General features: G+C 45.0%; 3 protein-coding genes across 5 annotated transcripts; 2 read left to right on the forward strand and 1 right to left on the reverse strand.

The window, feature by feature from the left end:
• Window positions 1-4,147: 4,147 nt before the first annotated feature.
• Window positions 4,148-7,933, forward strand: PIP4P1 (phosphatidylinositol-4,5-bisphosphate 4-phosphatase 1). The gene is made up of 7 exons (XM_074289144.1): window positions 4,148-4,393; window positions 4,697-4,887; window positions 5,266-5,372; window positions 5,862-5,967; window positions 6,167-6,219; window positions 6,340-6,430; window positions 7,109-7,933. The coding sequence occupies exons 1-7, from the start codon at window positions 4,231-4,233 to the stop codon at window positions 7,250-7,252; spliced, it is 855 nt and encodes a 284-aa protein (XP_074145245.1). The 5' UTR covers window positions 4,148-4,230; the 3' UTR covers window positions 7,253-7,933.
• A 111-nt stretch (window positions 7,934-8,044) lies between these two features.
• APEX1 (apurinic/apyrimidinic endodeoxyribonuclease 1) lies at window positions 8,045-10,132 on the reverse strand. Of its 3 annotated transcripts, none has more exons than XM_074289142.1 (5): window positions 10,045-10,132; window positions 9,588-9,721; window positions 9,183-9,364; window positions 8,771-8,963; window positions 8,045-8,657 (listed from the first exon to the last, which is right to left on the reverse strand). In XM_074289142.1, the coding sequence occupies exons 2-5, from the start codon at window positions 9,655-9,657 to the stop codon at window positions 8,140-8,142; spliced, it is 963 nt and encodes a 320-aa protein (XP_074145243.1). In that variant the 5' UTR covers window positions 9,658-9,721; window positions 10,045-10,132; the 3' UTR covers window positions 8,045-8,139. The 3 variants fall into 3 exon arrangements, with proteins under 3 accessions (XP_074145243.1, XP_074145242.1, XP_074145244.1); XM_074289141.1 differs by having other exon boundaries at window positions 9,933-10,064; XM_074289143.1 differs by having other exon boundaries at window positions 9,957-10,048.
• Window positions 10,133-10,161: 29 nt separating this feature from the next.
• On the forward strand, window positions 10,162-16,045 carry OSGEP (O-sialoglycoprotein endopeptidase). The gene is made up of 11 exons (XM_074289140.1): window positions 10,162-10,760; window positions 11,618-11,737; window positions 11,857-12,032; window positions 13,567-13,662; window positions 13,890-13,939; window positions 14,103-14,181; window positions 14,420-14,485; window positions 14,611-14,701; window positions 15,091-15,166; window positions 15,294-15,392; window positions 15,719-16,045. Exons 1-11 carry the CDS (start codon window positions 10,646-10,648, stop codon window positions 15,756-15,758), a joined length of 1,008 nt encoding a protein of 335 aa, XP_074145241.1. The 5' UTR covers window positions 10,162-10,645; the 3' UTR covers window positions 15,759-16,045.

Below are 16,045 nucleotides of genomic sequence, written 5' to 3' on the forward strand. Positions count from 1 at the left end.
TGCTCTGACCCTGCCCACTCAGAAAGCATTCTCTTCTTAGTGCCAGACTCCATTTCTCTAATAGAACTTTACCACTAAAGAAGTCAATCTCTTAGCAGAATTGTCTTCCTGTCCAACAATAAACTTTCATTTTTGCCAATTAATAATTTAGGATTTCATGAATTCTTTCATGAAGAAACTCTGCGCCAAAAATAAGGGAATTTAACAACTCCCTGACTGCTTCTAACCTCATCAATGTGGTCAGGATAGCAATACCTAGTTCAAAATAACATGTGACAAATTCACAATGGCCATTCTCCTTGGCAAAAGGTAGATTTATTTAAGAGAAGAGATTACAGACAAAACGAAGAGGTACAATAGACAACAGGAATGATAAATATGAAATAGAATTGGGATATCATAAAGTCAGAAAAGGAAAAAGTTCCCCAGGGGAAATCACAACCAGGAGAAAGGAAATACTCCATGAGAAGAGAGAAAGCTATTGTCTGGCAGGTTAGACTGGCCAACATAAGGAGAATGGCACCATTAGAAAGAAGATACTATGAGGGAGAGAGAGTACCTCATAGTGCTTAGTCCTGAAGAGAACTTAGCAAAGATCTTCATCATAAGTAGAGCTTTTATAGGGGAAAAATGGCTCTGGGAGTTTCTCTCAGAGACCAGAAAAGTAAAGGCCAGAACTCAGAGGGAAGGATCAGGAGCCAAACCTAGCAGCTCAAAGGGAGGAGCCAGAAGCCTGGTGAAATGTACCTGGCTAAAGATATGCTAATCAAGATATACAAAGGTTGTTTGAAGATACTCAGAGGTAGGGGGACGCACAATGAGCATTGCTAAAGAATTTCTTCTTAGATAGTCTGGTATTATCTGATAATAGCTTCTTCCAGACAGAAGAAATTAAGTCACATCATTGGTATATATATGTTATGATTATAGATATCTATTATAAGTGTGTATATGAACATATAGATGTGTGGTTATATATGTACATGTGTGTGCACATGTGTGTATCCAAGCTTAATTGTAACCTTCTTGGGGAAGTGGGGAGAAGGAAAGGGGAAAAAAGAATAAAGTTAAAAAGTACACAGCAGAGAATAAAAGAAAACCTACAAGGAAGCAAAGCTGAGAGTTCCGAACACAATATGTGGTATTTGTTATGTAGGCTTTTTGGAAATGGATATTGTTTCATATTTTGAAACTTTTCTTGTGTTCAGCTGTACACATGGCAATGTGTCTTTTTTCTTTTTCTATTCTGTATTTAAGTTTTAAATAAACTTTAAAATGTAATCAGGAAATATTTAATAAAATAAAAAAATACAATAAAACACTGATACTACACTTCAAACTAATTTTGAGTTTGACACCATTGGTATAGCCTACAGAGATGAAGATTTGGGAAATGTACTGGGGCTCATGTATCCAGGGCTCAATTTTTCTCATTTCTAAAATAAAAGGGGGTGGATTTTGTGATCTTTGTGATCCTTTCTATCTTGTCTATTGTTAACCTTTCTGCAAGACTAGGCTCACGTATTAAAGCCCTTCATAAGAGCAGAACATTTAGAGCTCTCAGGAACCTAGAAATCTCTATCGTTCAACCTTGAATTTGATAAAAAAGTTCAGGGTCAAAGAAATGAAGTATAACTTGACTGATGACTCGAAAGCAGGAAACAGTGAAGCCAAAATGTGAACCCAGGTTTTCTGATTATAAATCTTTTGTCACTATCTACCTACAAGAAGCCTTCTACTTAATACATAATTTAATCTGAGTTTAAATCAAGTCCATTTAGAAGCATAAAATCTCCAGAAGTACAACCCTAATCAAGTGATTTAATACCTTTTAAATGATCACCCCAGACAACTTCAGAAATATTCAGCAAAGATCAATGAGAAGTAAATTACCATAAAGTGGGAGGGGGAAGGGGGTTGGGGAGAGGGGAAGTGTTACTGGTTCATAAGGCTTGTGGATTCCTGGGTCTAAGTTATTATTTGACCCTATAAAACCCCAATTTCATGGAATCTTATTTCCTTATAATTAAAAAAAAAATCAGTTTCAAATGAACTTTCAATGCAAGTGTGAATTGGTTAACATTTCACAAAATTGCCTCAAACTTTAAAAATAAATATTCAAAGCCCTCTGCTGTGTGGTTCCCCCAGGTATTCACAAAATCTCAGCTAAAGAGGACATTCAGAATTTCCAATCATCCACCAGCCCCAACTACAACTGCTCTTCTTCTCTCTTTCCTAGCTCCCTCAGTGTATGCCTAGAAGCAATACTTCAGCTGAAAGAACAAAGAATTTGTAGTCAAAGGATATGATTTGGGGTCTCCTATTGTGGTTCTTACTGAAAAAAAAAAAAAATAATAATCCAGGATCAGGGGATTACTTACTCAAGATATTATAATGTAAAAGGAAGGATTTGAACGCAACTCCTCTGTCTCCCCTATTTATACCTGGAGAAGCACTTGGCTTTTCTTAATGCACTCAAATGGGCATTTTGCTTGTTTGAACAGAAGACAAGGAATAGTACTTTTTTAAAAATAACAAAATTCCCATGAATCACTCATTGTGCAAAGGAAACAATTTACTAAGCTCTTATCCACCAGTCATCCTGCAAAGCTCTGAGCAGAGATATAAAAAGTAAAGCAGTCCCTGCCCTCCCATTTATAATCCAACCAAAAAACAACTTAGTCTAAAGGTATAATAATGATGGATGATGACAGCAACCTTTATATTGTCCAAAAAGATCTACAAAGCACTTTTACATACACAAAATATGCAAAACTTATTGGTCGTTATCAGATTGGATGATCAAGAAAGACTACATGTAGAAGGTGTTATAAATTGTGCCTTAAAGAAAACTAAGGATTAAGAGAATTCCAATAGATTTGGAATAGAAAATGCCATTCACATCCAAGTGGGAGAACTGTGGAGACTGAATGCGGATAGGAGTGAACAATTCTATTTTCACCTTTTCTTGTTTGCTTTTCCTTTCTCATGTTTCCCCTCCTTAGTCACAGCATGACTAATATACAAGTATATTCCAAATGACTACATGCATAACACATCAGATTACTGTCTTCGGGAGGGAGAAAAATGTGGAACTCAAAATCTTAGAAAAAAAGAATGTTGAAAACTATCTTTACATGTAATTGGAAAAATGAAATATTAAGAAAAACTTTAAAAGAAAATTAAGGCTTTGTAAAGGTGAGGAGTGTGCAATGTGTGTAGGGATAGGAAGCAGAAATTAAAAGTCTAGTTAAGAAAGATCTGTTCCCTCAAAGGCATACAATCCGACAGATAAGAAAGAAAGATGGCCAAATATGCAAAGAGGGTAGAGGTTAAAATTCCTTTTGGCCACAAGTTCCTGAGGAGTTGAACTTTCAATATGGGCTGAATTCGCTGGCCACATAAAAACATTTTCAAAGTGCCGGGCTACCTCAGTTGAGTGTCCTGGGATGCACATAAACACCAGAACCATTTGTCAAAAGCTCAGTGGCTCTTCAGGATATCACAACAGCAGGCCTTAATAGAGCCCTACTTCCCACCCAGGTCCCAGACGCTCCCTGGCCACGCCCTCTTGCGCCAAATTCAGGCGCTAAATCCCAACCAATGAAGATATGCGTGCTACACGACTGGGCTGCAAGAGGAAGAGCTAACAGCCAATGAGAGAACGAGATTATGTTCCAGGAAGTGAATGCCTCTGCTAAAGGAAGCTAATGCGAGAGACCTCATCTCGACGTTACAAGAATTTGGCCAATTAGAGAAAATCAGAAGTCACGTGCTGGGGCAGCTGGGTAAAGCAACTAATCAGAGAAAGACTCTCTGGAACACATGCCAAGGATAGGAGCGAAACCGGGAGGGCACCCCCTAGCCCAGAGGTAGCGTGATGGCCTGTGTCACCAATGGCCAGCTGGTTCTTTAGTCACGTAAAACTTCCGCAGGGACTTTCAGATCACGTGGTAGAGGATGTCAGCGAACAGACACCAATGAGCGGGGACTATGGTTATCTTGGGACGAAGGGAAAGGTCTGTCTGTACCAATGAGATCCCGGTGAACTTGCTGATTTCACCATCACGTGCAGCAGCTGGACGGAAAGGGGCGTCCACCAGGGAGGGAAGCAGGGTGGGGGCTTGAGGGCTGGGCGCGTGGGGCGCAGGCGCCTTGGGGACCCGGTGGCAGTGGCGGCGGCGGCGGCGGAGGGAGCCGGGTCCCGAACCGAAGCGGGCGGCGGCAGCCATGGCAGCGGACGGAGAGCGCTCCCCGCTCCTCTCCGAGCCCAACGATGGCGGTGCCAGCGGCAACGGGCTGGTGGGGCCCGGCGGGGGCGGGGCCGGCGCCGGGGGAGGCCTGGTTCCCTCTGCGCCGCCGTACGGATCCTGGAAACATGCCCCGCCTCAGGGTGAGCTGGGTACCGCATTCAAATTTGGGCTGAGAACTGGCAACTAGAAGGGGCGGGACCGGGGCCGAAGGTGCGGGGCTGTGGTCCTCTGGCCGGACCTGTGAGAAAGGAAAGGGGGTGGGACGCTCGCTGTCTTACAAAGAGGCGGGGCCTCGGCAGGGGTGGGCGGGGCCCTTGGAATGGGGGCTATGACTGGTTACTGAAGGAGGTTGAGGGTTACCCTGGTGGGAGTAAATAGGGCAAGGCATGTGGGGGCGACATGTGTGTGATCATGGATGACCCATTCTGACCGTATTTCCACAGCGTTCCCTCCATTTCAGGAGGGCCACCCGGCTGTGCTGCCCGGGGAGGACCCACCACCATATTCACCCCTAGCCAGTCCTGACAGTGGCAGTGCCCCTATGATCACATGCCGAGTTTGCAATTCTCCCATCAATGTGGAAGGCAAGATGCACCAACATGTTGTTAAGTGTGGTGACTGCAACGAAGCCACAGTGAGTTTCATTATCCAGGATTTTTTAGACATCTAACTCTAGACCCCGAATTTTTCCTGATTCCTGTATATAAATCTCAGAAATTACACTAGACATCTGTCCTTCCTTTCTCCCTTCCCAGCATCACCCAGAGTAAGTCCCAAAATTGTTCTGTTTCATATTCATGTCCAGTTTCCCCTAGCTTTCTACATCTGTATATTAAGAGTTCACCCCTGCTTCCCATGGTCTGTTTCCATTCTCCCCAGTATACCTTCTTTTCTTTCTAATCAGGATCCCTACCAGCTTCCTGGATTATTGCTCTTGGGCCCTCCTCAAAAGGTATGTTTGGGAGGGTTGGAATTCAGGGCTTTTGGTGCTCATCTCCCTATTATTCCTTAGCCAATCAAGAATGCTCCACCTGGGAAGAAGTATGTTCGATGCCCTTGTAACTGTCTCCTCATCTGCAAAGTGACTTCCCAACGGATTGCCTGCCCTCGGCCCACCTGGTGAGAGCAGAGAACTAGGAAAGCCAAATGAGGAGGGATGGAGAGAAAAAAAAGTTGTAGGGAGTTTAAGAGTAAAAGAAAAAGTGGGGATAGGAAACTTGGGGAAGGGCAGACTGGTAGAACTGCAAGATTCTACAGGGGGAATTTCAGGATGTGGACAATGAAGAACTCTTTCTCCAGAATGATTCTGGTTTATCTAACCAGCCAGCTTCCTTGGATCCATAAATAAAAGGCTTTGAGGAAAGATGAGACCCATTTAGGATTAATAGGTTATATGTAAGACTATCAGATTTGGTGATCTGAGGCCTAGGCCTTATTTTTTGATCAATGCTTATCAGTTCAGGATGGGAAAAGAGATTTTGTGTGTAGGAAGAGGCATGTGTACACTGTCTAGGTGATATCTGAAGAGGAAGAGAAACAGTTCTTAGGATTAAAAGATCCTTTTTTTTTCTCCCTTTTCAACCATCCCCTACCCCCCCCCCCCAATAGTAAAAGAATCATCAACCTGGGTCCAGTTCACCCAGGACCTCCGAGTCCAGAACCACAGCCTGCAGGTGTCAGTGTCAATTGCGGCCATTGCAAGAATACCTTTCTGGTGAGTAAGACTGGGATGGATTGGGAAAATGTAAATGTATGAAAAGTGGAGTTAATTACTGAAATTTGCCCCTTTTTTGTCCTTTCTACTATTCAATCCTTGTGTTTTATCCCATTGGAATCCCTTAAAGAACTTACCTCATAGAGCCTTTTTTTCTGCCTCTATCATAAATTGACCCCTCATCCTGTTTTCTCTATAGTGGTCAGAGTTTACAGGTCAGACCTTGGCACGCTGCCCCCACTGCAAGAAAGTGTAAGTGATTTGGAATTAATATCATAGACCTAGTTATCAGAAGGAGGGGGTGGGGGATAAAGACTGTATAAAGATTATAAATGCATGACAGGTTTGCCATATATACTTATACCTTCACAGCTCTTCCATTGGGCGAAGGTATCCCAGGAAAAGATGCATTTGCTGTTTCCTCCTTGGGCTACTATTGGCTGTTACTGCCACAGGCTTAGCAGTGAGTAACAAATCTTCTTCTAATTTGTCACTTGTTAATCTTACTATTTTTTTACTCTCTTCAAAAGAATCAAAGATTTCCTAAGCATAGTTCACACACACACACACACACACACACACACACACACACACACACGAGTTCATCTGACAAAAGGTTAACAAGGGATTAATGAAGTCTTCAGGATTAAGTGGAAAAGATTTTCTCTCCACAAAACAATACAAAAGAAATGTCTTCCAAGTGGCCAGCTTATGTAATTTTGTCTTTTTTTTGGCTTTTGGGAGAGGCAGGATGAGTTAAGTGATTTGGCCAGGGTCACACAGCTAGAGTCTGAGGGCCTGATTTGAACTCAGGTTCTTCTGACTTCCAACGGCACTTCCCTTATCCTTTGCAACATCTAGCTGCCCCTTGTAACTTTGAATTATGTAAGAGTAGGAGCTTTGCTTTACCGAATGATTTAAAGTAGAGAGCTACATACATCATGGGTTATAACTACTTCCATGAGTAGATGGTTGAATATCCCTGAAGAGTGTTGTCTTGTTTCTAATATAATTGCCTGCAGGTGGAAGTCAGAGATGTAATTGAAACTAGCTTGGATTCAGTGTCTTATCAGGTGATAGACCAACAGATTGGCACTGTGGCATTGATTCCTTTTTTTTTTTTTCCACATTTCTCTCCTAGTTTGGCACATGGAAGCATGCCCGACAGTATGGGGGTATCTATGCAGCTTGGGCCTTTGTCATCCTGCTGGCTGTGCTCTGTCTAGGCCGGGCTCTTTACTGGGCCTGTATGAAGGTCAGCCACCCTGTCCAGAACTATTCTTGAGCCCTAAGATGACCCACTAACTATGCCTGGCCCTCTCTAGCAGGGACAGTGACATTACAGAGGGAAATGGGAATGTCCCCATGGCTTCCATAAGAGGAGCCAGGCCGTTGCCCTCCTCTTCTATGGGGGAAAAAAATGGGAAAGATCTGGGCCCTCAAAGACAAACAAGATTGGAAGGGTAGGTGGGCCACTGCTGGCTGTTTAGTCCCTTCTGAGGGCTGCCTGTGCTTCGGGTGGAGTGAGAGATAAAGTATCTTTTCTCTAAGTTCTGGAAAATGGTTATAGCTCTTTTTCCTTCTTCCATCCTCTCCTAAGGGGCCATTTCTGTCCCTCAAACATTCCAGGGCAGGGTAGGGGTAGGCAGCCCTGGGAGTTCCCCTCCCTTTTGCACCCCCAGGACCTTGCTGCTGCTATTGCACTTCACCAGGGGGTAACTCTAATTTGGCTGCCCTCTTGGCCTCCTCTCCCCACCCCTTTCCATGCCCTGTGGGGGTGGGGTCAGCCGCTGCTCTGTACAGTACCATGGAAACTGATGTATATATTTATTTAATGTGGGGTGTGTTCCCCAACCTGTGTTCCCTCTCCCCAAATCCTTTCTCTCTTACCAGCTGTGGCTGGTTTGTCTGTCTATGGGGATCAGGGGCTCATCTGTGCTTGTAAATAAATGAAGTTGTGATTACCGTTACTCCTTGTGTCAACCTTTTTTTGATGTGGGGGGATATATAGGAGAAAAGATTCCAGCCCTTTGTCATGAACCCTTCCAAAGGGACAGGACATAAAAGACAACACAGCTGGACCTCTATGGCTCTTTATTCTCAAACAGGTATTTCAAAAGTAATCAACAACAGCACTCAAAATTAAACAGTTCTGGATTTATGGTTGCTAAATTACAATGCCAGTAAGAGGGTGATAGGACAATGGTCACTACCCAAGGCTTTGGACCGGATCTTACTGTCACATAAGGAAGGGAGCAAGGACTGGGACAACAAAAAATAGTCAAGCCGCCAGCCAACATTCTTGGCGCGGGCATTCATCATGTAGGTCCAAAAAGTATAAGCATAAGCTGCCTCTGGATAGAGATGGCGGAAGCTGTCAGTTAGTGGCACTGCTTGGAGCAGTTCCCCAAAACCTTCGCGTTCCTGTGGGGTAAAACCAGCATTTTTCTTGTTCCCCTTGGGATTACGCAAGTCAATCTCTTCATGGGCCACATTGAGATCCCCACAGAGCACAAGTGGCTTTTTGGCATTTAGCCCCTTCAAAAACTTTCGAAATGCTTCATCCCATCTTTGTCGGTACTCTAGTCGAACCAGCCCCCGTCCTGCATTAGGCACGTATGCTGTCACCAGCACAAACGCCTCAAACTCGGCCACTATCACACGGCCCTCCTGATCATGCTCTTCTTCACCTACGGAATTGGACACAAGCCCAGAGGCCAAGCATTAGAAAGAAAGTAGAAGTGAAACACTTTCAGGATATGAGGAGAATAAGGGCTAGGGGCAGCAAGCTATCATGTCTCACCGATGCCAAAGGTGACGTTGAGTGGGCGCTGTCGAGAAAGGAGACCAACACCACTATATCCTTCTTTATCTGTGGGTGAAGACCAGTACTGGTGGGTAAGTCCTGGCAGATCCTGAAGTTCTGATGGCAGCTTGCTCTCTGAACATTTGGTTTCTTGGAGGCAAAGGATATCAGGGGCTTCTTCCTTTACCCACTATGCATGCAGAAAAGAAGGCAGCTTATAAGGGCTCAGCCCAGCCCATCACTCTGCCAATCCTCCAGCTCATCCCAAAGCCTACATTCCCCGAATGAGATAATGGCATTTTAAGGAGAAAATCTTGAAAAGCAGAGAAAGTAATAGGGGAAGGCTCCCCGAAGTAAGTCGGAACTCTTAAAAACCAAGTCATCTTTCCTCCCTGAGAACCATACTCACATCCAGACCCTTTTTCTTAATCCAGGCCCGGAGCCCATCCACATTCCAAGAGCATATCTTGAGTGTAGAAGTTTTGCCACTAGGTGAGGTCTGCTGGTCTGGGGGATCCTCATACACCGCAGACCCTTCCCCTGTTGCCTCCTTGTCTTTTGCACCCTTCTTGGTTTTCTTAGGCTGGGGTTCTGTTAGAAGTTTTATTGGGAAAGGGAATGTCAGATTTTTCAATAAGGTAGCAGCTACTTCCACCTCAAATGGCCCCGGGATAACCTGCTGACCAAGAGGTCCACCCAAAGGAAACAGACTGACAGCTTTTCCCACGAATGGGAAAACCCCGATGAGCTATACCTCCGTCTCCAGTGGCTCGGGCCTGCAGGGGAGCATAAATAAGCTAGGCCCACGTGTTACCTTTAGGCTCCGACTCCTCATCACTGACCCCATCCTTCACAGGAGCTTCCTTCTTCCCTCGTTTCGGCATCCTCGCCCAGAACAACGCCCCTCGGCCCAAGCCCCCTCTAGCCCACCGCAGCAGAATCCTGGCCCTGTGGACACAGTGAAGGAAGAAGGGGTAAGGCTGGGAGCGGGCAAGTTTGGCAATGAAGGAAGCGGGGGAGGGGACTCGCCTCCTTCGGGTAAGGCTTTGGAATCCCTCCCCTCAGGGCTCCCTTCCTCCATCCCCAAACATCCCAGGATTCTCAGTCCCGGTTATTCCCCGGGTCCCCAGGCCCAGCCTATCCGCTTCACGCTGAAAACCTCGTGGGACCGCCTCGTGCACACTTCTAGCCTACTGCTGCTCCAAAAGAACCGCCTAAAGCAGGGTGAGTCTGCCCCGAAGCAGACCCGCTCCGCAGAAGCTGCTTCCTACCCGGGACACAAAGAGCAGAAGGCGCGCTTCCCCCACGTGGGTTAGTTGGTCCTGATCACGAGGTCTCGGAGTCGGCGCTTCCGCGGAGGAGAAGTGGCGGGGATTGGCTGAGCTCGTGAGCCCGCCCCGCCGTGTGACTCGAACGCGCATCCCCGGGAGGGCGTCTCCTCCGGGAGGGCTTCCCCTCCGGGCTGTCTACTTTCATGCCGTACTTTCGCCGCCACATTCCGAGCGGCCGCGAGAGGCCGACGAACGAAGAGGAGGGCGGGAAAAGTCCGGTATAACCTAGAAGAGGCTCAGTGACTTGTCAGGGGACTGAGAGGACGAGACGCCCAGTCATCCTCCCTGGCAGTGGCTGGGGCAGGTCCCGCTGGGCGCGAATCGCAGGGCGGGGAGGGAGGAAAGGCGGGGCCTTTGGCCTCGTCGCCATAGCGACGCGGGCGGGAGCTAAGGAGCTTCAGTCAGAGGCTGGGTTAGCCGGTGCGACAGCGCTTGGCGTGTGCCGGTAGTCCCCGCTGCCTTCTGCGCCCTCTCTTCTGGCCGTGGCGGTGTCGGCGGGAGCCCCATGGACCCCCGGGACCTCTAACCTCACGGCCCGGACATGCCTACCGTGCTTGGTTTCGAGGGGAGCGCCAACAAGATCGGCGTGGGCATCGTGAGAGATGGAGCGGTTCTGGCCAACCCTCGGAGGACCTACCTCACCCCTCCGGGCACCGGTCAGTGAGTCCGGCTCAGATGGGAGGGGGGAGGGGGGTGGAAGGAGGAGGGAAGGGAGAGGGAGAAAGGGAAGGGGGGAAAGAGAGAGGAGGGAGGGGGAGGGGGAGGGGGAGGAGGAGGTTGCCCTCTCCGCCCCCTCTATCCCGATTGACGAGAAGTAGCCACAGCAACCACGCCTCGGAGTTAGTTCTAAGAGATAAGCTACTGTGCCTTTGGTGGCAGCTTTCCTGAGAGGTGGGGAGCACCCCCATTTTACAGATAAAGACGTTGAGGTTCAGAGAGGTGAGATGATTTGCTCATACTCGTATAGTAATCATGACAGTATTTCCTTAAAAGATAGAAAAAAATCAGTAACATCCATTTTCTTCTTGGAATTCTTCCACAACTCCCAGACATGCGTAATTATAATCAGTTATGGTTCCCATCTTATAGATATGGAAACTGAGGCTCAGAGAGGTTGGATATATCAGTGATCTCATAGCTAAGGGTCAAATCAGGGGTGGGAATCCAGTTCAGCACCCCGCCCCCCAGTTGAAGGGAATTGGATTTGGAGCCAGAGAACAGGACTTAGTTCAGCTTATTGTGAGCAGACATGGCCTCTGTAGACCCAGCATCTGGAGTTTTAACAAGAAGGATTGGCCTGCATGGTTCGGACTAAGTCTGTGACCCAGGGAACCAGTGTACAGTGCTAGGCTCAAATCTGGACCTTTCTGCCTTTTGCTGTTCTCTGTCTTTAGCTAGAACTAGTGTCTTTCACCCAGGGCATCGGTGTTTACTTTTAGTCCCAGTGGGTGAATTTGTAGGAAATTTTGGTGAAAGGTCTATTACTTCCCCCTGCTGCCCCACACTCTGCCAGGGTTCCTTCCAGGAGACACGGCCAGGCACCACCGAGCTTGTGTGCTGGACCTCCTGCACGAAGCACTGACTGAAGCAGGACTCAGCCCCAAGGAGATTGACTGTATCGCCTTTACTAAGGGTATGGCTGGGAGAGGGGCCGCTGGCTGGGAGGGGGCTGAGACTGGCTAATGTCAGAGGCACTGTTTTTGTGGACTGGTCTCTCTCTGCACTGCTTACGTCTACCCTCCTTCACTGTAGGTCCTGGAATGGGTGCCCCACTAGTCTCAGTGGCTGTTGTTGCCCGCACTGTGGCACAGTTGTGGAATAAGCCGTTGGTGGCCGTGAATCACTGTGTGGGCCACATTGAGATGGGCCGCCTCATCACCGGAGCAACCAGTCCCACCGTGCTCTATGTCAGTGGTGGAAACACTCAGGTACTAGGGAAATGCCGCTCCCCCCTTCTCTTAGGACACGAGGCACTGTCGTTTTACAATGGAGCAGTATTCTACAGAACCGTAATGTACACTACTGGGAGCTCATTAGCAAGAAATTTTAGGAAATTCTATTTTAAATTATCTACAGAATAAGGTAGCGCCTAGTCATAAAGTTTAGAAGTTTTCTTCGCTGTAGTTGAAGGCCAAAAAAGACTATACTCAAAGTCTAAAGGATTTGAATAAGGGAAAGATGAGTTTGTTTGCCAAATACCCAAAAAGTAGAGCAAAGTCATCAAAACTGCCTCAGAGCAGGGTACAAAGCACATAGTAGCAGTGCTTTTGTGAAAACTGGACCTGATAGTTTTTCTTCCATTTTACCATCCTTTCTTGTAGCTTCCTGAAGGTAGCTAGTTAGCAAGCATTGATTCATTTAAAGACATAATAGGAACTTACTGTTTGTGAATTTAGGTATATCATTGATCTTTGCCTTTGTGAATCTTATAGTTTAATGCCGAGTTTCTTAACCTGGGATTCTTGATTTTTTTTTTTTTTTTTTACATATGCATATTTTGATAGTTTATTTCTTTAGTAATCTAAGTATTTCATTTAAAAGCATTATTGGGAAAAAGGTCCATGGGATTCACTACCTGCATAAGGAGTCTGGGAAACCAATACAATTAAGAACCCCTAGTATAATGGGCTGTAGATACAAATACAATTATAGTATGCATGATTGCTAATCATAGTACTACATAAAATCTGAGAAAGAATCAGGTCCCAGAATGAGATTGAAGGAGTGACAGCAAGGGTCTTACTGTGCCTGAATAGGTTTTCCTTTTCCATCCCTTATTCCTTATCCTTAGCCCTTTGCTGCTGACTGGCATTGGGGGAGATGAGAAAGCTGGGACTAAGGTTTGGGGTGGAAGCAGCAAGTATTACTATTCATAAGTGGGGCATAGCCTGTAGTTGCAACGGGAGGGCCCCAGAAGCAGTTCAGGGGAAAAGACATACCTCATGTGTACCTCCCTGGGATAACTATTCATATGTAAGAGTTTTTTATTGGCTTATTCAAATGTTCATAAATAGATGACTACTGACCAATTTTTTTAAAAAATGTAATATTTCCTATTGTCTAGATTTCTCTGCTCAGTCCATGGCATAGACTTAAAACTACCCTTAGCTTTTTGAATGGTTTTTATAGGACCCTTTCCTCCTACCTTCATGTAGGATGACCTATATTACAGCTCAGACTGACAGGACTATGTCATCAAAGGATATATTCTCAAAGGATGTGTAGGAATTTCACAAGCTAGATAAATATTAGTGAGCTGGATATCTGTTTTTTATCCCTGAGACAAACTAAGTCTAGTCTTGGATTCCTTAGGCTATTTCTTGTTTTACAGAGAATAATTCATTCAAATACTAGAGAAGCTATCTTGTCCCCATTTTTTTCTAGAAGTCTTAGTTGCTATATTGATTGATTGTAATGTCCTCTCCAGACTCAGGGTTTTATGGACACCCCTACCTCCTTTAGGTGATTTCATATTCAGAACATCGATACCGAATCTTTGGAGAAACCATCGACATTGCAGTTGGTAATTGTCTGGATCGATTTGCCCGAGTTCTGAAGGTGAGAGAAAAAGACTTGGCTGCTTAAAGGAAACATAATATGTAACAGTGCCCTTTAGGCTTCCATGGGGATTGAGGAGGACATAGGTTCTAAGCAGTCATAATTACTTTACGATAAGAAGACTACAGTTATGAAGTATTAAGCAATGTAGGCCTGCTCTTTGTTCCATGTACAACTGGCTTAACCTCCTCCCATCTCACTGCTTTCCTGTTTTCCTCCACTACCAGATCTCCAATGATCCGAGCCCTGGCTACAACATTGAACAGATGGCAAAGCGGTAAGGGCAGGGATAGGATGAGAAGAATATTAAAGGGTATGGGAGAGGCCAGAAAAGGGAATCTGGTAAGACTTTAGGGCCTTCTTTATACATACTAATGTGATTGGAGAGAGGGAGAATTCTTATTCCTTGAACCTAATGCCTTATATACTCTTCAATACAGGGGCCAAAAGCTAGTGGAGTTACCATACACTGTGAAGGGGATGGATGTCTCATTCTCAGGAATCCTGTCTTATATTGAGGTATGAGAGATGAGGGTCTGAATTACCTCTCCAATGTAGCAGGTCATCATTGGAAGGGCATTGTGAAGTATGGATCCCAAAATTTTGGCTTCCAGACTTCATCTATAATTAAAGACAGCTTGAGCTTTAAGGAAATAGGTATTAAGTCTCTTGGATCAGACCATAGACTAATTTCTACTCTTATTACATTACTCTTATACACACCACATTTTACCTTTAGATTTGTCTCTTTTCTCAGGAAGCAGCTCATCGAATGTTGGCTGCAAATGAATGTACCCCTGAAGATCTGTGTTTCTCTCTCCAGGTACTAGAAGGAAAGGGGCTGTAATAGGATATTGGGGCTAAGGAAACCTTGTGAGTAGGGAGAGATTGAACTGCAATGATTTTCACATGTGATATCCTTTTGTTCCCCTCCTTGCTTCCGTCCAGGAAACAGTCTTTGCAATGCTGGTGGAAATCACAGAACGGGCCATGGCACACTGTGGCTCCCAAGAAGTCCTCATTGTGGGAGGTGTGGGATGTAGGTATCATTTTGTGTGTGTGTGTGTGTGTGTGTGTGTGTGTGTGTGTGTGTGTGTGTCTCGCTCTCTCACACACACACATATAATAGATATATAGACAGACAGACAGACACACACACACACACACACATACACATACATCTATGCACATCTATATATGTTTTCTTCATATTCCAATATAACATTCTAATGAGAATTCTAGAGCTACTTTTAGTCTGGTGGGAGTAAGGGTGGGAAGAATATTAATGGTCTACTCTTTAACATACCTCCCAAGCTCCCTACCTTGATCATTATTCCTCTGAATACTTCCTAGCTAAGATTTGTTGATTGTTGGTGACTTAAGTTAGAGAAACAAGTGGAATGAAACTGACTTCCATTGCTAACTCAGGTAATATGAGACTGCAGGAAATGATGGGAACAATGTGTGAAGAACGAGGCGCCAAACTTTTTGCTACTGATGAAAGGTAAGTGTGCTTCCTTCTTTTCATTCCCATCTACTTCCTTTCTTCAAGAGTCACTTATTCTAGCCAATGAATATAGATCTCCTTCCTCAGTATCCAAGAGCTGGTATATTTCCATCTTTGTCTACAGATTTTGCATTGACAATGGAGCTATGATTGCTCAGGCTGGCTGGGAAATGTTCCAGTCTGGACATAGAACAGCACTCGGTGATTCTGGGGTCACTCAGAGGTAAGATAATCTCTTTCCCACTTCTTCCAACATACAAGCACCTTGGAGAGAGGTCCAAGTTTTTTTGATTAGTGGAGAAAATGGCTAATATTGGTATATATTATTAGATGAGGGTTTTGGTACTAGATGTTTTTGCTTAATTATTTTTGTAACAAAGGGAGATTTCAAATTAGAGGAGATGGTTGGGAAATGATTGCAATGTTTTTTAAAAAATAAAGGGTGTGTGTATGTCAAAATTCTGTGTCTGGGAATAAAGCGGAAGAGTGCTGAAGAGACGGACTTTCAATTAATGTCCCCATTTTTTCATCAACCATATCCCTCCATAGGTATCGTACTGATGAAGTAGAAGTGACTTGGAGGAACTGACCTAGTAAGGAGAGAACCACACAGGGTCAACACCAAGGAAAATCTGAATTTGTGGAACCTTCCTGTTGTTAACTGGCCATATAATGGGTTTTAGAGTAGGTTCCCTATTATCTCTTCTAAAGAGCTGAGCTTCATCATGTTCAAGCAATAATTTTTGTATGTCTGTCACTAACATGGATTTCTCAGAACCCATATGAATTGCCTTGTGCCAGGTACATAGAGCATGTTAAATAAATGCTTATTTGTTTGACAAGCTGACTAAATAAAAGTGTTATTGACTAGAAAAA

This window comes from Sminthopsis crassicaudata, chromosome 2 (genome assembly GCF_048593235.1).
Source record: "Sminthopsis crassicaudata isolate SCR6 chromosome 2, ASM4859323v1, whole genome shotgun sequence".
Classification (NCBI taxonomy): domain Eukaryota; kingdom Metazoa; phylum Chordata; class Mammalia; order Dasyuromorphia; family Dasyuridae; genus Sminthopsis; species Sminthopsis crassicaudata.